Raw genomic sequence first — 21,841 nt, forward strand, 5'->3', positions numbered from 1 at the left:
GAATTCACAGGCAGAGGAGGAAGAAAGGCCATGGCAAGGCAAACTTAGGAAAATAAAGGCGAGTTAGAAGAAGTAACAGGGATGGGGAGGGGAAGTGGGCAGCAGGGAAGAACCGGAGCCAGTTAGCCTGCGGGCGGCGGTGGGTGGCGAACGAGTGGCTAGCCCAGAGCCTCCCCAGGCAGGCAGCGGGCGGAGGAGGGGAGGAGGAGGGTGGGGCTTGGCGAAGGGCAAAGGCAGGGCTGGGGTTTAAAAGGAGGATGACCCTAGCTATTTGATGCAGCGGGTGACCTCCGACGCCCAGGGCGAGGGAACCCAACAAGGGAAAACTGGAGGAAAGGGCCGCCGCTGAGGCGCACGGACTGGAGAGGGGAGACCCCCGGAGCGCCCGGCACCCCGCCACCATGTGCGAGCTGTACAGCAAGCAAGACACCCTGGCGCTGAGGAGGAAGCACATCGGGTAAGGGCTCCCCAGCCCTGAGGAAAGGCACAGAGAAGAGGGGATCACCAGCGCAGGGGGCGGAGAGCTGAAGCGGGGCGGGGAGCCGGCGGGCGAGCCGGCGGCGCGCGGAGGCTCCGGGCGGGCGGTTGCCCCCGGGCGGTCAGACCCGCCGCTCCTCCGCCCAAGGGGGCCGCCTCCCCGCCCGCTCCCGCCGGGTCCGCGCGCTCTGCAGCCCCCGGAGCGGGTGAGGGCTGCCGGCCCGCTGGGGGGATTGACCGTGAGGCTGAAATAGCCACGGGAGGAGAGCCACGGGTAGCTCTCCCACTCCCGCCAACAAGAAAGTTTTTCAAAAGTATGAACTCAGAAATATTTTTGACGATGACTATGAAAACTAATTCTGACAATTCTTGTTTAAAGTGAACTTTTTCTTCTTGCACTCCTGGTTAAGAAGTAAAAGGTTAATCCAGCCAGTTTGAAAAACAAAACAAAATAAAACAAACAAAAAACTTTGAAACCACTTACTTAAGGGTGAGATGCCACTTACCTTGGTCTGCCCATCTGTGCCCTCACTTCAGTTTAAAGTGTTCTCTCCGGTCTGCTTTGTTTTGCTCGTATTATAAACGACTTAGTAATATACTGGTGAGTACAGGGCCGAACCTGAAGTGACACCTGGGCTGTGGTCCTAGTAGCGTGTCCAGTTACCTTGTGACCTCTGTCAAGCTACTTTAATTTCTTCTAGGAAGGGAGGAATGACATTCTACTTCACAAGAGCAAGCAAGTGAGATTAATACGTGTGATCTGGCTTTTTAAAAGTTACATGTAAATAGCTGAGGCCACGCGCGACCCCTAGCCACTCCAGTACTTACCTGTGACTAACAAGAGCTGCAGCAGTGGGCCCGAGAGAGGACTGCGGGGAGCGGGCCGGGAGAGGGGTAGTGCTTAAGAAAGAAAATGATACCCTGGCGCCTCTTCGGAGCAATGCTGGGCGGTTTATGAGGACTTGATCTCCTAATGTCAACCCAGGAGGTTCCAGGATGTTCCAGGAGGTGTAGGAGGCTAGTTAAATCTCTGTCAACCCGGCAATAGTGTCAGATTCCTTCCTCATTACCCGATCACCTCCTCACCCTTACGTAATCACCACTCATTTCTGCTCGCTTTCAATCCTATGTGATTAAATTCCAGTGGAAGCCTAATGATTTCTGATGTGAGCAGAACAAATTCTGTGAAAGGAGGAAAGGTAGCCAAGGACTGACCGAAAGAATTTTACCTGAAGTCTGAGTGGCGAGGTGGAAAGTACACTAACAAGGAGACACGGTGAAAGCTGCAGTCTTCAGCCCATGTTCACAGCACAGGGTTTTTCTGATTTTAACTTATAGGTGTAAACTAACAGCTGAATTTGAACCAATAAGAAAATCTCATTAAACATTAATTTCATTTTAGCTGATCTTAGTTAGTTTAGGTTAGTTTAGCTTAATCTTAGTTTTAAAATTCAAGATTACCTAGTCACAATAATCACAATACCTTCTAAACATTTGCATATTCATTTAATGTATAAGTATCTAATTACCTTGTAAACTACCTCCAATGCATGTGTTATGCAACATCACCAAAATAAAAATAATAAATTTTGTTTTAGTTTCTAAATGTGCATAGAGCCCAATTCAGAAATCTTTGTGATGTTTCTATGTTGCTAAAATTTATACTCCAGACAACCATCCAAATAACCAAAAATATGAATGATTTATTATATGCTCAAAAGACTGGGTTAAAGGGTTAGAAGAATAATTGGATTTTATTATTTAAGGATGGAAAATCCATTTGATGCAAGACAAGTACCAGTCTAAAGACATGAAAATGATCTGTAAAATCACCTGCATGGTACTTAAGACTGAGTTATTTGTATTTAGCTTTTAGTCCTATTCATTTCTTTACAAATTCGATTAGAGGGAGAGATTAGATTAGATTAGATTAGCAAGCAAGCTGTATTCTGGGCTATAGTTTAAGACAGTCTACTTTCAATTCTGGTTTTCTCATTTATTCTCTGTGTAACCTTGATCAAGCTTCTTCATTTTTCTGTACCTCAGTTTTCCTCACTTATGAAAATAAGAATAATAATAACTCCTATTATATATTATTGTTGGGAGGATTAAATGAGATAATACTTGTAATATCTGGCAGTTCTTAACACATAGTAAGCCTTAAAAAAAAAAAAAAGAAAGAAAGAAAGAAAAAGTCTGGGTTTTTTCCTGGTAGAACAAAGTTTCCCAGAGGCAAGTTGGTTATTGGTTTGTGTAATTACAGCTGTCAGAGTTGATCCACAGATCTCCAAAAAGAGTTGTCAAATCATGGCAAATTTAATACAAGAAGCATGACATGTGAGCAGTGTCATGGATGGGGGATTAAGGTAAAAGGTTCTAGGCTAATATGAAATTAAAAAAAAAAAAAGTATGCCACCTCAGTTGTGTTTTCCCTTTCCTTTATGTAATTGTAATTTTCCACTGATCGTGACCTTCACTGACAAGTAAAAACACGGAGCAGTCCTGCCAAACAAAAGTGTTTCCTTATTTCTAGGCCGTCATGCAAAGTTTTCTTTGCTGCGGATCCCATCAAAATAGTGCGAGCCCAGCGGCAGTACATGTTTGACGAGAAGGGTGAACAGTACTTGGATTGCATCAACAACGTCGCCCATGGTAATGTACTGTCTTTGTTGTGCCTTGAAAAATACATCTTGGGGGTCAGCCGGGCTTGGCACCATTAATATTTGTCTCAGGAATTGCAGTGGCTGCATTACTTGGCTGAATGGGACCCATAGTCCTAGGCAGGGACGAGCTAGAGCGAAATGTGGAGAGGAACAAGAAAGATCAACTTTTTTTTTTCCTCTTTGCTACAGAATCTCCCTCACTTCCCAGGCATTTAGAATTGTGACTCATTTGGGGGGCTTTTGTCTTCTAAATTTTAGTGGGACACTGCCACCCAGAAGTGGTCAAGGCTGCCCAGAGACAGATGGAACTGCTCAACACAAATTCTCGATTCCTCCACGACAACGTTGTCGAGTATGCCAAGCGCCTGTCAGCAACCCTGCCGGACAAACTCTCTGTTTGCTATTTTACAAATTCAGGGTATGTTTCGAGGTTTCCCACCCATCCTCATTCCCACCAACCTCTTCGTCTCCTCTCTCACACATCTTTTCTTTTTGATTCCTGGTACAGATATTTTAAAAGGTTTCCTAAGATTTTTGCATTTACTAATGACCCCACGTAGGGGACCTGACCTTTCTGGTTCTCTTGCCCTGGTCCGCCAGCCCGCTGTAGTAAGACACTGACAGCATGTTCCGAGGCTCTCGACACAGACTAAAATAATAGCCTGACGGTTAACAAGTGCACACCACTCAACTGTTAATTGCCTTGGCTTCCTTAATGAAAGATGGGGAAAGCACACCCTTAAGTATCCCTAAAGGATAGATGCTCGGGTTGTAACCACGTGAGAAAACCTGGCTAGTCAAATGGTAAATAGCTAAGGACTCTAGATGAACCTAGATAGTTCTTTCAAAGCATGAAATGAAGAATTTAAGCAAAGAAAGAACTCTACTAAACAAGCTATATAACTTTTGTAAGATTTTTAATTGATTTGTTTCCTTAGGCAATTAAATGTATTTTCCCAACACAAACACGAGGGAGGAAGGAGTAAATTTAAGTGAATAGATATGTCACAACTTTTAAATTCTGTAAATTTAAATTATTCTTTATCCATATAGATACAGAATATCTGTATCTATAGAAAAGCTCACAGTGCAATGTTATACGGGGAGGAAAACTGTATATACAGCATAAGCTCATTTTAAAATGATACATATGTACATATGTACTAAAACTATTAGAGATTCTGCAGATGTTCTATTACATGATTCTGTGGTTCACTTTTCTCTTTTCAATGAAATATTTTAAAACCAAATTTGTAAACAGAAGATCGTTCTTTTTTCTTTGTAAAGAATTAAGATATTTTAGGATCTAATGTGTTGTTCTAAAGCACTCTTGCTTTCAGTACATTAAATATCATAATATTTGACTTTCACTTCTAAAGAACCTATACTGTCAAAGAGAGATTAGCCTTAGAGAATACTGTCACCCAAGACTGGAGGTGATAAAGGCTGGAATAACCTTGAGGTTAAACAGGTGTCAGTCTGAATGCTGGCTCTACCTCTTCTTAGCTGTGAGAACTTATTCTGGCAACTTAACCTCTCTGAGGCTGTTTCTTCACCCATAGAAAGGAGATGGCAAAACTTGCCTTACAGTGTAGTTATGAAAGTAAATAAAAGCAAAACACTCAGTATGATTTTTGATGTACTAAACATTCCACAAATGATTATTTAAACTCTCTTAATCCAGATAGAAAAATTATGATCTTCATTTTATAAATAAGGAACTAACCATGTACTGGGTCAGGATAGCATAATTTAGTAGCCAGGTTACTGGGCCCTCATACTCCCATTCCTCCCATTGAGATCAAGCTTCCTGGTCTCCTCAAAGTTAGTCACCTACCAACGTGGCTGAATTGGGCTAGAATTTAAAATAAGCATAATATCCTCAAATTTGTATGGAGCTCTCTCTGTCTCACTGTTTATTGAAGACATCTAGGGGGCTTAGAAAGATGAAGTGAGATATCTGGGTGGGCAAGATTGAGGGGAAAGAGAGGACCTCAACTTATTTCTTTATCTAGCCCTAAATAATTAGAATCCTCAACTTTGGTAAATAGTATTTTGAAAGATTTTTAAAAGAGCTTATGTCACATTGTCCCTTATCTCTCTACTGTCTTAATAGTTCTGAAGCCAATGACTTAGCCTTACGCCTGGCTCGGCAGTTCAGAGGCCACCAAGACGTGATCACTCTTGACCAGTAAGTCTTGGACACAAAGCTTCAAAGCAGGAAGCTCTTTCAGAGATGAAAGTCTGTTGATCCTATCTGACTAATACCATAAGCACATCTGGAGGAGGCTGGGTATATGGCACAAGGGTTTTTATTATGTATTAAGGTTTCAAGGCCAGCCCAGGCCTGGAGGACACCCCAAGTATTTGGAGGCTCTTTTGGGTGCTGTGGTCATGGTTTCATGGGCTCTGCATGAAGCAGGTTTTACTTTTAGTTTGAGGCATTTCAAATATCTTTTCACAATCTATCATCTGTCTTTTAACTTTCTTCATGATATCCTTCAACAAAAATCTTTCATTTGATTAAATCAAATTGTTGCCATTTTCATCTCATGGTTTGCATTTTCTAAGTTGTGTTAATATCTCTCTCCTTGACACCCATTCCCAGCCCCCAGATCAGAAAGATGTTCTTCCTCATTTTCTTCCACTACTTTTATAATAACTCCTCATATTGAATCCACCTGGAGGCCACTGTGTTACCATTATGCATGGCTGTGTCTCTGAGTTCACCTGCTATCCCAGTCATTTCTTTGTTCTTATTCCAATACCATACTAATTTCATTATTATGGCTTTGTAGCATGTTTTAATTTATAGTAGGGGAAGTCCTCCCTCTTTGCTTTATCTGTTCATGGGCCATTTATAATTTCTTTTCCAGATCTTCCAATTATATACCTCTGGGCAAGACACATAAAAGAGAATATCATAGCCACCTGTATTTTAAGTGAGAGAAAGGAATTTCCTAGCCACTTGATCACCATTCAGTTTTCGTTTTGTTTTGTTTTGTTTTGTTTTTAATAGAGGTAGTGGGAATTGAACTCAGGACCTTGCACATGCTGAGCACATGCTCTACCACTGAGATATACCCACCCCTTCAATCTTCCTTCTTTTTGAAAAGACTCCTCCTGTTCCTGACTAACTTGCATTTGCCCAATATGTGCAACTGGACATCTTTTAGAAACCGTCCCAAGCAGAAACACAGCCCATTCCATGATATAAAGTTGTTTTTAAAACTTACTAGAATGTAACTATCAAATACACTTGAAGAATACATAGATAAGTTTCTCATGAAGCTATAGAAAATAATTTTTTTTTACATTTAGATAATCTAATTTAGCAGATCTAATACAATCCAAAGAAATTAAGTTTTTTTCCCTGCTGAAAAGTAGCTGTCTATGGGGGTACATACTTGGATTTCTATGTGTTTTATTACATGAATTGGGAGAGCTGGACAAATTAATGGCCAGACTTATGAAATATTAGCTTCCATATAGTTGAATCTGGCACCAATGTTGAGATTCTCCCTGGATGACATGCAGTACTATTTTTCATATACCAGAAAAGCATCCTTCTGTGAATGATTCTGGTTACTGTTTTTTTCTTTTCAGTGCTTACCATGGTCACTTATCATCTTTAATTGAGATCAGTCCATATAAATTTCGCAAGGGCAAAGACGTCAAGAAGGAATTTGTGCATGTGGTAAGTATCTTGGAATTCAACAATTAGAATGTTAGAACTAGAAGAGTGCCTAATGGTAATCCAGTCCAGTGCTTTCATTGAAATGAAACCGTGAAAAGGAACTCAGATCTAGAGCAGTTGTGTGGCGTGCTATAGTCAAAGAGCTAGTTAATGACAGGAGGTGGTTTGAAATTCATCGATGAGTATCATAATGGGCAAATTAGTATAGTCGTAGCAATAGCAGTTATTTACAGCTATCATTTTATTTTTCTGGCCCCTTGATCTTTAATTACTTTTTCTATCACTGAAATCAGGTCAAAATTCAGAGTTGCATCAAGTGTGTGTGACTGTCTTAAAATTAAATTACTCTCTGCTAAATTATTATATAGATTTATTAAGTAAAGTAAATCGTAAATGAAATAAAATAAAGAAATCAATCAAATAGTTGAACCAGTAAAACTCATTTGGCTTAATTAAGGATCAGTAGACTTTTTAAAGAGAATTATTAATACTTTCCTCCAAAATTTTAAGATCTGAAATTAGTGCCAAAGCACTCTAGTTTTCTGAATGAGTACAGCCTGCTATATAGTTAGTAAGTGTTGGTTTATTTTTAATTTAGGATAGTTAGTAGTTCCCCTTCATTGAAATTTTCAAATAATAAAATCACACTTGTTTGAATTTGTTCCTTATGTGAACAGGGATGCAGTCTTCACTTATAAGAGTCTAGGAGCAAATCTAAGCTCCTGTTCTTGGGACAAAGATATCAATTCTCACAGAATTGAGAAATGTTAAGGAAAAAGAGCAAAAGAACCTAGAGTCACTTAAATCCCCAGGTCATCTTTCTGATACGCTCTTGCGGGGAAGTGCCTTTTTTAAAAAGCTCATTTGTCCAAGAGACAAATCATGAGACACTATTACTTTTGATGTCTTCAGGCACCAGCGCCAGATATTTACAGAGGGAAATACAGAGAAGACCATGCAGACCCGGCCAGCGCTTATGCAAGTGAAGTGAAGAAGATTATTGATGAGGCTCATAACAGTGGAAGGAAGGTTTGTATTTATAGCTTTGGAAACACTTTAACATCTTATATAAGATGGATTGAAATCATTGTGATCTGTTGGAGAGGTGGAAGACGATTAGATCTCAGCCCCCTTTCTGTTCTTCTCTGGTTACACGTTCACTTGGTTCATATTTCAACAAGTGCATTGTTACATTCATGCCTCTAAGACCATCTATTTTAATTTATCCTGGAAATGCAATTACTATGCCTGTTCGAGAACTGGTGGTCTAATGCTGGCCTTCCCAGTGGGAGGCAGACTCTGGTCCAAAGGGATGGGGGAGAGGATTAAAAAAGACAAAATTCCAACTGAGAGTAGCATGGGGGCTAATACAAGGTGGGAAAGGGAAGAGGCAGAGTGGCCCTGGGGTCTTAGGACCAGTGCAGGCTCCCAGATCCGGGGAGCCTTGACACCTCCCTAGAACTGGTTCAGCTTTCCTGAAGCCATGCAGCCTGAGTAAGCCAAGGCAGGAAAATGTTCTTCCAGCCTGGGCCTGCTTCTAAGACAAACCGGAATCCTCCTAAATAGGAAAAAGAGTTTCCATTTTCTCAGTCTTCGCCCTACTGTCTACAGCTTAACGTTAAATATTCAGCCCATTTAGGGGTTACTTACTCAGAGTTTGAATGTGATTTGACACATGCTTTGCCTTTAAACTGGCTTATTGCATCAACATGGCAATAAAAAATCTTAACTGAGATAAAAATGAAGACTTTGTGTTTTCTGATTCAAATATTTCTATCTTAATGACTGGAGAGTCTTTGCATTTCTTAACTGTTTGCTCTTTTTCTTCCCATCCCATTTGTTTTGCATATCTTAATGGACATAGTTTAGACTAGAACCTTGGTTCTCTTGACCACTTACCTCATACTGTGTCTATGCTTTCCCTCTTTAATTTAGCGTTACCTGTTTTCTATTTTCTTCTTTCTAGAACAAAGTAGTTCTACTTTGAATTGCCTAATTCTGTTAAGTTAAGCCTGGTTCAGGGCAAGAACCAGAAATACAGCATAATAATTAAGGTTTGTGACCACAAGTCACTGTCCTATCTCCTTGGTGCAAATTCTGGGCTCGGGCAGCCCTAATTCAGCAAGCTGAGGAAACAGGCACTACAGTAGTAAGTGTAGAACCTGGGTAATTTTTTAGAAGTTCATATCAAAGACTGATCAAAACATCAGTCTTATTCAGTTGATCCTAATGAACACACTGCATTTAAATTAATTACGGAGAAATGGAAGGCACCGTCTCCACCATTTCTCGTGGTAGTTTCATTGGTACCCTAACATTTCGGAAACTAATGCCTCGGATCAGTTGCTTTTTCAGCACAGACATCTATTCTTTTCTTTTTAATCAAATTGCCAGTTTGCCTCTTGCCACAGGTCCATTCCCAACCATTTTTTAAATCACTTGCTCTCTAAGAAGTCCTCTTTTTTAGGAGATATGGGAGGGGGACCTAATGGACTTTGACCCCATCTTCTCTTGTATAGATTGCTGCCTTTATTGCTGAATCCATGCAGAGTTGTGGCGGACAAATAATTCCTCCAGCAGGCTACTTCCAGAAAGTGGCAGAGTATGTACCTGACTTGGGCATCCTTGATCAAACTGAAGGCAATGTGACAGTTCTGTAGGGCCATCCTGGTTGTTAAAATATTGAAGTCCTTCCAGACAGGATGGTAAATAGCCACTTTTGAGTGCCTGCCCCCCAGGACTCCTGGAACCCCTCCTCCTTCCCAAGGTCCAGCAAGTAAAGGGTTTGCACATGGCCCAGCAGAGGGGCCTCCAGGACTCTGCTCCACTACACACCTGGCATCTCTCTGATTGGTTGGTGTCCAAGCCTTACTAATTAGTGAAAATTTGAAGATTAACCCTGCTAAACACTACTTCTTGTTCACTTCTTTCTCTTCCCACTTGAAATACTGCAGTAGAGCTTATTTAAGCAGCACAAACCCAAACAATGTTGAATATATCTAATCTAGAAATGAAGTGATTGTATTGCAAAGTCAGTGGCATCACGTAGATGTCATTGGGGATCTGAACACTGAAATGTTTGTAACAAAGATTATAGACTTCAGGTGAACAGCATTTTTTTAAGTCCTCAATAATCTGTATCTCTGTGGGAGGGTTTGGGGACTCTCAGGAGCCTGAAGCCATTAGACTGCCATTTTGCTTTTCAGATATGTACACGGAGCAGGAGGTGTGTTTATAGCGGATGAAGTTCAGGTAGGCTTTGGCCGAGTTGGGAGACATTTCTGGAGCTTCCAGATGCTTGGTGAAGACTTTGTTCCAGACATCGTCACAATGGGAAAACCCATGGGCAATGGCCACCCAATGGCATGTGTGGTAACAACCAAAGAAATCGCAGAAGCCTTCAGCAACTCTGGGATGGAGTATTTCAATACGGTAAATTTGGGCCTCCTACTTTAATGCTGAGATGGAAAAATAATGTGTGTTCTTCTTGCCAATGTAGTAAAGAATAAATCTCATTATTGCCAGATAACCACCATAAGACCCTAGCCAAATGTTGATTCTAGCCATATTTCATTCTATCTGGCACAATTCTTGTACTTTTCCTTGTGTATCTTTACTGTTTCTATTCATTGTTCCAATGATAGATGGCTGCCCTGCTAAACTCTGGAGGTTAGGATATTTCATTAACAGATGATATGATCTTTTTTGTTTTGTATCACATTTAAATTCCCAAAACCCTTCTAAAGTGTTTAGATGATTCAATACTATAAATGTTACATGACTGTCATAGGAGATACTAAATTTCTATCTTTGAGAAATTTTATTTCCTTGGTTTTACCCACAAAAGTTATAAGCCTTAAGCTTGGAAAGATTATTATCGTTTTTGCAGTATGTAGACTAGGGCTTGTAACAGCTAAAAGTAAGATTCAAATCTAAGGACATAAATTATTTGGAGAAAATGTCATTGCTTAACTTTTTTCACACAGCTATTCAAGGGCTGAAACCCATATCCCCCTAACTAAACCACACTCTGAAATCCTTAATTCCCAACACAATGTCTGGTTTTGGTTTGGATGAACTAATAAATTCCCCAATAGTCCCTCATACCAGTTATGCAGCATATATATATATATATATATATATATATATATATATATATATATATAATTTGGAATTACATTCTCAATCCTAAATGAATAGAATCACGCTATATTCTAAATCTAAGGAACTAATCGCTTAGTGCCCTTAACAAGGGAAAATTTTATTAAAATTATATCTTTATTTATGTATAAGCCAAATTTCTCATAAATGAAGCAATACCACTAATTTAACTATTATGTTTTCTCATTTAACTTTTTTCTGCAGTATGGAGGAAATCCAGTATCTTCTGCTGTTGGTTTGGCCGTCCTGGATGTAATTGAAAATGAAGACCTTCAAGGAAACGCCACAAGAGTAGGGAATTATCTTACTGAGTTACTGAATAAACAGAAGGCCAAGCACACTTTGATAGGAGATGTCAGGTAGATTTACCATGGAGTTGTCGTGTAGTCATTTGTCCAAATGAAAATTGATTATATTTTATCTTATAAACTGAATGTAGAAAACACTGAAAAGCGAAAAACAACCCTCATCTTTAATCCAGAACCCAGGTATCTATATCTAACCCACCATTAAATTTGGGTATATATCTCTCCTGACTTTTATACTTTTTTGAAAAAATAAAGCCGGGATAATCTCAGCAGCTAAAGGATGAAAAGAAGGAACTTAAAGTAACTCTAAATGATCTATGAAGAATTATTTAAAATGACATCTAAGAAAACTCGGTATTTTTCATATAAGTATACGTATAGACATTAGAGATTTATCATTACGAGTGTCCTGAGACGCTAAATAACATGACAATGTTGTTTTTAAGCCTTTTTCTTTTATAATTAACTGGAGAAAAAAATGGATGGAAAAACTAGCTTGATTCAAAAACTATAGGAAGTCCTGTAGACACTGGATTGGTACCTTGGATTAATTAGAATCAGTAACAATTAAGCTTTAAAGAGAATCACATTCAGCTTCAAATCAAACTGAAGTTTGAGGACAGTGCAGTGCTTGATAGAGTGTGTCAAGTTTCCTTTCTTTACCTCCCGCAGGGGTGTTGGCCTTTTTATCGGAATTGACTTAGTGAAGGACCACCAGAAAAGGACCCCCGCCACAGCCGAAGCTCAACACATCATCTACAAGTAAATGCACCCCTCACCTGTTTGGTATCTCATTTGGTATCTCGGCTTGAAAGATGCCCACCCACTTGAATGCTTCTTTTATTTCCTCTCATCTCCCCAAATAAGGAAAGTTTAAAAAGTTTGAGCAATTTGTAAATGTGGGCTTCTTGCATGCAAACACTAAACTGCTCTGCTGTTCACATCCTTCTGAAATAACCTTAATTATCACTTGTATGCACATGTTCCTGTGCTAATTAGGATGAAAGAAAAGCGAGTGCTTCTCAGTGCTGACGGACCTTATAGAAACGTGCTTAAAATAAAACCACCTATGTGCTTCACTGAAGAAGATGCCAAGTTTATGGTGGACCATCTTGATGGAATTCTAACAGGTCTGTCCAGAGATCTTTAAAGTAGAAGCTCCCCCGCCCCCTGCTGCCCAACCCTTACCCTGGTCATGCACAGCAGTGTGTCTTGCTATTCGTGGCAGATGAAGGAGGGTGGAAATGAATGTGTACATTTATATTATTACGTATTTTCACTTTTTAAAAAAACCTGCCTGTCTTTATTGTGCTCTGCACCACAAATGCTGGCAGTGTAGTCCTTCAGCTTTGTATCATGAAAATATATGAAACATTATTAATAAAAATTATTGGCTGTGGGTTAACAGTTATTTGCTTTATGCTGAATCATTTGACTTTGTGTATATTTCACTTATTACAATTTAATTTTTGAAGACTTTTGTTTGTCATTCAGAATTATAGCCTGTCATAGGAATTCATCTTTTGTTTACTTACATTAAATGATTAGGTTAATTTGTTTTTCTGTTATGAGCATAAATTGAGATTAGAAAGTAAAGTTAGCAATGTTTGTAAAACCATATTGAAAAAACATAAAGCTCTGTCAAATGTTAGAGTATTTTTGATGTTGCTTTAGTTATGTTTTTAAGATCCTACTTCTCTGCTCCTCTTCAGCCTCTTGGGGTTAGGAAAAGGCTGATAAGCCAGGAATCCATACAGCATACAACATAGATCATTAGTATTTGGAAACTTGAGAGTCAGCCCCAAGTTATTAGCAGTACCATCACTGTCTTTGGACCAAGAATACGCTCACACCCTAACCTGGCCAGTGTTCCTCACACACCTGTGTTTCCTCCGGTCCTGTGAAAGGCCAGGCGGAAGAGAGTATGGGTTGGTGCAAATCTGTCACTATTACTTAAAAATCATCTCAGAGCTTGAGCATTTTTAATGGTGGGACTGAATAACTTTTTTTGAATAAAGTGAGTGAAGCAGAGCTAACACAGCTTCAGCAATGATGAAACGCTACAATGAAAGTCTAAGGAAAGGCAGTATAGCTCAGTGATAGAGTGTGTGCTTAGCATGTGTGAGGTCCTGGGTTCAATCTGCAGTACCTCCAGTAAAAAAAATAAAAAATAAAAAAATAAAAGCCATCTCTACCATTCATTTTTCAATTTTAAAAAATGTAATTCAATTAAGAATTTTTTTAAAGTTTAAAAGCAGCTATTTTAATAGTGACATTTTTAAAACACAGGTACCTCTCTATTCTTTTTTTAATAATAATTTTTTAAGTTTATTTATTTTTTAAATTTTTTTCAGTGGCAATACTGGAAATTGAACCCAGGACCTTGTTCGTGCTAAGCATGCATTCTACCACTGAGCTATACCCACCCCCCAACTCTGTTCTTTGTTAAGGGTATTCCTATAGTTACCAAAATGCTTTTTTTTTTTAAGATTTTTATGTTTTTCTGTCTTACCCATTGTATCTTCCTTGATATAGGTTTAGAAGAAGCCATCAGAGATAAAACTGAGAGTGTGATCACTGAGAATACTCCATGCAGAACCAAGGTAAGAGTCTGTTACTTAATATTTAGGGAGATGTTTAAAATTGGGGGAATTTAAGAAAAAAGAATGCAAATTTTTAAAAATTGTACAATGACCTTTAGAGTAAAACGCACCTTTGCTAGAGTTGACTTACTGTTGCAGTTTTGAGCGCAGAATTAAATTTCCAGGTAAGTGTCATACCACTTGACAATCTGTTTTGTTGTTGTTGGGGATGGCGAGGTAATTAGTTTTATTTATTTATTTTTAGAGGAGGTACTGGGGATTGAACCCAGGACCTCAAGCATGCTAAGCATGTGCTCTACCACTGAGCTATATACCCTCCCCCCTCATACCACTTGAAAGGAATAAAGCCGAAGGACCATTCGTACAGGATTATTCCCATACCAAAAAAACAAGAACAAAAAACTCCAAAACCAAATAAGACCCCTCAAGATTGCAAAGGGGGCCTTCAAAATATATAGAGAGACAATAGCAAATGTCCTGAGTTCCTTCCTGTGTGTCGGAGGGCCACCTGACCCTGCCTCGAAGTCTCACACACTGTCTTTAATCAGCAAAAGCATCGGCAGCATGGCTCCGGAACGCCAGAGTGTGGTGCTGAAGTGAAGTGAAGTATAAGCCCTGACTGGCAGCCGGGGCCTGGGAACTGTCTGGCACGGAGTGGCCTAGTTTCTGCATTTGATGTGCTTCCAGCAGAGGCTTCTCCATTCTCTCCCTGAGCTGCCCAGGGTGTGAGAAAACGCTCCCGGGGTCAGAAACTGCAAGGCAAAAACTTGAGAGGCTTTGTTGCATAATTTGTTATTTGTTTATGACTTCGATGCTTAAAGGAACACTCAGTGCCTCCAGCCCGCCTGCTCATCCAGTGTAGTCAACAGAGTCCCTTTCTTGATTGAAAAACTTTAGGCCCTTTGAAAGCAAATGATTTGCTAGCAGAATGCTTCTGTCTCTTGGTACAGCACAAACCAGTGCTAGAAATCAATTCCTGTCTGCTGTTCTCAGCATGACTTGTGGGGTCTAGCACGGAATCACAGCTGTCAGAACTGAGCAAGCATTAGACAAAGCTTACACAAAAGGGAGTTCATCACTGGAAGTCCCACTTTGGGGTTAGCAAAGTTAGCACATGTTTCTGAAATTTTGGCTTAGAGTCCCAGATTTTATGTTGACATCGCATTTCAGATTTCTATGGAAGATACTGGATGATACCAATCAGGGTTGGGGAGGAACAGCTGACAGTGTTGTGCTGTGTTGTGTTGTGTTCTCCTGTGTGCCATGTCGCCTGTTGGCCTGGGGAGTCAGCCCTGTGGAAGCTGGCGGCTGGGTAGGTTAGAGGTGGGGTGCCCACGGGAGTTTGTGCTCTTGTCTTGCAGATGTCTGACGAAGCACACTTGGAATCGCTCAGCGATGGCATCCTGGACCCCAAAGAAAATCCCAGCAGAAAGAGAAATGGATTGTGCACAGATAAACATTCTCTGCTCAGTAAGAGGCTCAAGACATGAGAGGATGCAATGTGCAGAGACATAAATGAGCAGAGTTACAGAGAATGAATGGAAGGGTCCCTTCTGTTAATAGCTCTCTTGAACCCTCTAAAGGAAGAATTTGCATTCCACTCAGATGTGTAAATAAAAAGGTGAACGAGTAATAAGAATAACCCAAATGATAATCAAACCATGTCAAGATTATTAGTTCAGCCTCTAGCCTAATTCCTGAGCTGAGATTCCTGAAAGTACTTTGTTTATTCTACTAAATTTCAGCGTCACATTGAATGTTGACTTAATGTTGGCAGTTTTACTTCTCATGTTTGAATGTAAAAAGCAAAGTACAGTAGGTTCCTGAACTTGGAAGAGTTAGTGCCATAAGATATGAATTCTTTAATGATTTAATTTATACATATTTATGGACTGTAATAAAATAGAAGGTGATGTAAACCAAAAAAATTTTACTAGAAAAGTGTTTTCTCTTGCAGAGAATATTAGGGTTGGAGTGGCAAAATCAAAGCCATTTGGGAAAAATCACATGCAGCAAATATGAAGAAGTGTGTGAATAATTTGGGCTTCTGTTGGGGAACGAGGTTACTCATGGTCCTGCAGGGACTGGGGCTGGGGGTGGGGGGAGGGAACAGGAATATACCCAGAAACACTCAAACATGCGGCTGGAGCAGCAGCAGGAGCCAAAGCACCGTTCAGTCAGGAGACCTGGGTTCTGGCTACTCAAGACGGTGTCGCCTTGCCAAGTCACTTACCATCTTCCTCTTCTCATCGAGTTGATCGCCTGTGCACCCCGCTCACACACACACAGATACACACATTTCTAGCCAGAGATTGGCAAAGGGAAGTGAGGAAGCCTGAACGGTACGAGCCTGTCATTAAACGTGCTGGTTCCACGAAACATCCACTTGGCGGAAGAAAGTGGAAGAAATTTGACTTTCTTGACTTTCCATTATCTCTGTTGCTCTCCTAATAGTTATTAAACTTTGTGTTTTGGTTTTTGTTCTGTAAAAAAAAGAAATAATTTTGCTGTGGCTGTTTCATTATAGCTGAGAAAGATGTTGGGAAGAAAATTAAACGTAAAAAGCTGTCTTTCTGAGTTTGTCATAAACTCAAAATGCCATCAAAAATGCAAGGTCTCTTTATTAACATGTAACTGACTGTGGATCCAAACTGGATAGCGCTGAGATTGGTACCCAGGAGCTGGCGAAGAGGAGAGAGTCTAGAGGTCTCTGTGGTTTGGTCCTAGGGAACAAGATAATTCCAAGACAGTCAGGCCTTTCGCCATGCCCCAGCTCAGCCCACCTGTGAGCGTTCCCCGGGGGGCTGCTCAGAAAGTGCCTGTCTCCTCTTACTGTTCATGACAGGAAGGAGAAGACCCAGAGCTGTGTTCTGAGTTCTCCAAGTATAAGGAATAGAAAATGGAAAAGTAAGGCTTTCTCTTCAACGTACTTCACTCTTCTTCATTACATAAAAATTAGCGTTTTTTAAATTTTTAAAACTTTTATTGAAATGTGGTTGGTTTACTATGTTAGTTTCAGGTGTACAGCAAAGCGATTCAGTTCCCTGTGCTATACAGAAGGTCCTTGTTGGTTCCTCTATTTTAGATACAGTAGTGTATATCTGTCAATCCCAAACTCCTAATTCATCCCTCCCTCCCCTTTCCCCAGAATTAGATTTTTACAATAAGAAGGAGAGAGAAATAAGTGACTCCTTCCTCAACACAACAGAGATGGCCTGTGTGTGAGGTTCCTGAGAGCTGCCTCATTTCTGTGGTGTCAAAATAAGAGGCTGTGTCAGTTTGGGTCCCCTGGAACTCAAGATAGAGTCCCAAGATCCAGCTAACACCAAGGCAGAAGTGCCAGAGATGGATGGGGGGGTGATGCCTATGGAAGATAAAGGGCTCACCAGGACACACTTCCGGCCTGACATCCGTGAAAGGAGAGGAACCAGAAAGGAGACTTGAGGAGGGAGAGCCACAGACGGAGGTGCAGCCCTGGGAAGTCCGCCAGCAGGTGGGGGAGCTCCGGTGCCGGGCCGGTCTGCAGGCGCAGGTGTGACTCGCTGGCTGGGAGCTCCCGGGGACGACGTACCCAGCTTCGGTGGATCTTGGAGTTGCCGTGGCTGGAGTCTGCCAGCCGACCGCCCTCCTCACCACAGGTTCCCACTTGAAGGGAGGGCTGAGCAGCCCACCCCAGGCCTGCCACAGCTCACGTAGGGTGCCGCGTGGATCCGCTTGCCCCCGTGTCGTGGGGAGACGCTCTTCGGTTCCCATGGCTCTCTCCTCTGAGTGAGGTTCATGGAGCAAACTCCGACTCCTGTCACTTCAAAGAGTCTCAGGGCCACAACTGGTCCTCATCATCTCCCTCCTCTACTATGGGGGGGGGGCGGTAATTAGGTTTATTTATTCATGTTTCGAGGAAGTCCTGGGAATTGAACCCAAGATCTTGTGCGTGTTAAGGAGGCACTCTACCACTTGAGCTATATCCTCCCCACCCTCCCCTACTGTGGAAGTGCCGCTCACCTCAGCTCTGACTTCCGGCTGCCCTGGTAGTGGTGTGAGCCAAGCCCTCATTCCTAAGGAGTGTGAGCCCTGGCAGCCAGGCCCTCTTCAGGCCAGGGGTGAGGCTCTTGTCCGTTTACAGTTTCTATTACGCAAGGAGTACCACGGGACACCTAGCATAGCGTCTGAGTTCCACGCATGTTCCCGCCTCCCCTCCCCCACTGGGGAACAGCAGCCCTACCTCCTCCTGCTGACCATGATCTACTAACCCCGCCAGTACAGTGACCACCGGCTGCTTCCTAGACGCAGCGAGTCCAAGGTGCTCAGATGTCAGTTGTATCTTGTTTTTTAATAGGACTCCTGCTTTGTCCCTTGGCAAAACTGCACCCTTTGGGGCACCAGGGCCTGCAACCCTGCAGATTTCGAAGTTGTGGGAATGGCAAGAACAAAATTCTCCACTAAGTGGTTGATGGCAATGGGGCCATTCCTGCTTTCACCCGTTAGATCCAGGATCCTACTGGGACACAGTGCCTTGCAGAGGTCCCTGAATAGAACTGCATTCTGAAGGATGGCACCCTATTCTTGCAGAGTATTACCTCTGAGCTTCAGCTGCACCTTCTTTCAGAAAGGTATTCCAGGGCCCTATCAGAGTGGCAGCTTCCTCAGGGAGAGCAAGGAGAAAAGCTCTGTTTCCAAGATAAGACGTCAAGCTAAAGTAGAAGAGGAGAGAATTCAACACCATCTCCTAATTGCTCTGAAACAAGTGATCTACTCCTTGCTGAATCTAAATGTTGTTAGGTTTTATTCAGAGGTATTTGGTACATTTTGGTGCCACTGTAAACAGTATCTTTGTAAAAATTTTTATTTTCTAATTGTTCTTGGTGTTTAGAATTCAGTTGATTTTTGCATAATTAACTGATTTCAGCAAACTAGCTAAACTCACTTGCAAATTCCACAAATTGTCAACTCTTTTGGATTTGTACACATATAATCATATCACCTGAGAATAGTGGCATTTATTTCTTTGTGATTTCTATATCTTTTGTTTTTTCTTTTTGTTTTACTCCATGGGCTAGGACATCTAATATAGGCATCACCAAAACTGATAGGAGCAGACACCCTTGTATTGTTGTGTCTCAAAGAGAAAGTGTTCAACATTTTACCGCTAAGCACGATATTTGCTGTAGACTGTGTGTGTGTCTGTGTGTGTGTGAATACCTTAATAAGATTAGGCATAATCTCTTCAGTTCCTGCTTTGCTACAAGTTTTTCTCATGAATGGACAATGGACCATGAATTTTACCAAAGGATGTTTGTATTTATTTAAATGATTATAAGATCTTCTCCTTTGTTCTGTCAATGTGAGGATTTTAATGATCTCTTTATTCTTTTTTAAGTATATGATCCCTTTCTTACTAACTGCCCATCAATGATTCCAGTCCTCTTTGAGGAGTTCCTTTCATTACGTATTTTTTTAAAGCCACTTTATCATTTGGATTTCATTGTTAATTTCCTCCACATCAATAGCCACTTTATATTTTGTTATATCATTTTTATTGTATTTTAAATATCTTCTATATAATTTCCCCCGTTTTTATTTTGAAAAATTTTAAACTTTCAGGAGAGCTTCTCATAAGAGTACAAATTCCATGTATCCTTCACCTGGATTCACCAATTTTTAATATTTTGCCCCATTTACTTTTCTACCTATGTACCTACACATGAACTTTTTGGCTTTGGCCAAGCCTTTTGAGCCATTTGGAACTTAATTGGTGACACTAAGGCAATTCATCCTAAATATTTTACTTTGCCTTTCCCCAAAACAAAGACATTCTCCTACAAATCAATGATCATATTAGGAACATTTGACATTAATTCATAACATTACCTAATCTACAATTTATATTCAAATTTTAAATTATGTCAGTAATGTCCCTAATAGCCTTTTTTAAATCTTCAGACGCCTATCCAGGATTCTGCATAGCATGTAGTTGTCACTGCTGCTTAGTCCCCTTAATCTAAACTATTTCCTTGTTTTTTTTTTCTTTTGTCACATTGATATTTTTGAAGAGTCCTACCAGTTGGACGTTTTGAAGAATGTCTCTCAATTTGAATTTATATAATTTTCCTCATGATTAAATTCATGTTAAACATTTTTGGCAGGAAAATTACATAGGTGATAAATACAGATTTATTTTCAAATGTGAAACTAACCTGAAATTAACTCAACTTGTTCATAATGAATTACTTTATATATAGAGATTATATATATAATATTCTATCCTATATATGTACTATATATTATATATATGCAAAAATCCTAAACAAAATTCTGGCAAACCAAGCCCGTATTCATTAAAATCCAACATTGCGATATTGATTGGGATTTTTATCCTCTTTCTGGTCAATGCAAAGACTTCAGAATATCTCTGTTTCATGTCTCCCTCTGAATGTTACTGTTTTGTATGTTAAGTCTATAATCTTAGGCATATAGATATAGCTTTATATACACACTTTTTATTGCTTTTCATTTCTTCCTTCCATTTGGAATGATTTTCCTTTTTTCTTGAAAAACACCCTTTTAGTATTTTCTTTGGGGTGGGTGTTTGGTTCAGCTTCCTTGTTTGATGGATAAACTGAAGGCCATAGATGCTGAGTTACTGGATGAGGTGCCCACATCTTTAGAGGCAAAGCTGGGAGTGACACCAAGATAACTCTGACTCCTGGGCCAGTGCTTTTTCCTCCACATCATTTATAAATGTTGGGGTCAGAGGCATAAAAGAGTAATCAATGACATAGATGGTTAAATCTGCTAGTGAAATGTTGTGAAATGAGTCATTTTGATAAATTGGCTTTGAACTACTAGCAAGCAAAAGCAAAACACAGTTTATCAGTCAGTGACAGACACAAAAATATTAATTAGGAAAACCCACCCAAGTGATGCAGTAACAAATACACAATAATCCTACTAGGTAATATTGACCTGAATATCATGGGACATTGGCCACCAAATGCTGGCTTATGCATCCTTGCTACTTTTTATACCAATAACAATATCATCTCTGAACTGAAATAAATTGCTACCCCGAGGAAAGTAGAAATCCAGAATGCATTTTCCATCCCCTGGAGAGAAGAAAATTGCAATAATAACACAGGATTTGAAGTGGAAATGGGGCTGTGGGAGCAGAAAATACAGATTTAGAAAGCAAAAACGATTTGCAGAGAGCCACAGTCCCCCAACATTTGTTCCTTCAGAACACCCTGAGGACTCCCTGGTTTTAAGCAGACCCCCTGATGCCTCACACATACTTATATTCTTCTTGCTGCAAAAAGAATTTAAAAGGTAGAAACAAAGAAGATTGAGAGATAGAACTAATCACTCGTTCCTTTCATCTATTCAATTATTTGCTTTTATTCTTCACTAGTCCCAAAATGTTGCTCTGTGATATTCCTGAGATTCCTAACCTATGATATCTATCTTGGGATTTCCAATTTGTTTCTTTTTTTTTTTTTCCTTCCTGAACTGCTCCTTTATTTATACTTCTTTTCTAAAGGGTTTCAATTCTACAGATTGCTTTTATAGAAACACTAACTTCCCAGTGATCATCAGACTCAATCACCTAGTCACTCCTGTTATTGCCCAATGGGGTAATGAAAAAAGTGGCCTTAGCAGCAGGAATGGAGGTTATGCATAGACTCAGCAACAAGGATTTCTACTCCCCAAGGTCAACCAGGCAGCAGCCACTCCTGAGTGCCCAGTGTGCTAACACTCCCATACAGCACCATTCCCCAGGGAATCAGCCAACTACCTCGTGACAGGTTGCTTCCGTTATATTGCTTTAATCATAGAAGGGGTAGTGCTTTGTTTTTACTGAAGGAGACAGTTACTCTGGATACAAATTTCCCTTTCCTGCCTGAAATGTTTCTACCATCATTTGTGGACCTACAGAAT

The 21,841-nt window shown here is 40.4% G+C and overlaps 1 protein-coding gene across 1 annotated transcript; it reads left to right on the forward strand.

Moving 5' to 3' along the window:
* Window positions 1-256: 256 nt before the first annotated feature.
* ETNPPL (ethanolamine-phosphate phospho-lyase) lies at window positions 257-16,478 on the forward strand. The gene is made up of 13 exons (XM_031467979.2): window positions 257-457; window positions 3,011-3,129; window positions 3,399-3,558; window positions 5,257-5,331; window positions 6,747-6,837; window positions 7,750-7,866; window positions 9,357-9,439; window positions 10,044-10,269; window positions 11,203-11,357; window positions 11,979-12,068; window positions 12,306-12,436; window positions 13,842-13,909; window positions 15,271-16,478. Exons 1-13 carry the CDS (start codon window positions 402-404, stop codon window positions 15,397-15,399), a joined length of 1,500 nt encoding a protein of 499 aa, XP_031323839.1. The 5' UTR covers window positions 257-401; the 3' UTR covers window positions 15,400-16,478.
* Window positions 16,479-21,841: the final 5,363 nt, after the last annotated feature.

Source organism: Camelus dromedarius, chromosome 1 (genome assembly GCF_036321535.1).
Source record: "Camelus dromedarius isolate mCamDro1 chromosome 1, mCamDro1.pat, whole genome shotgun sequence".
NCBI classification, from domain to species: Eukaryota; Metazoa; Chordata; class Mammalia; order Artiodactyla; family Camelidae; genus Camelus; species Camelus dromedarius.

Coding starts and splice junctions, on each gene's coding strand:
- ETNPPL (XM_031467979.2), top strand. CDS start 402: ATGTGCGAGCTGTACAGCAAGCAAGACACCCTGGCGCTGAGGAGGAAG. Junction 7,867..9,356: donor CTCATAACAGTGGAAGGAAG/GTTTGTATTTAT, acceptor TCTCTTGTATAG/ATTGCTGCCTTTATTGCTGA. Junction 10,270..11,202: donor GGATGGAGTATTTCAATACG/GTAAATTTGGGC, acceptor TTTTTTCTGCAG/TATGGAGGAAATCCAGTATC.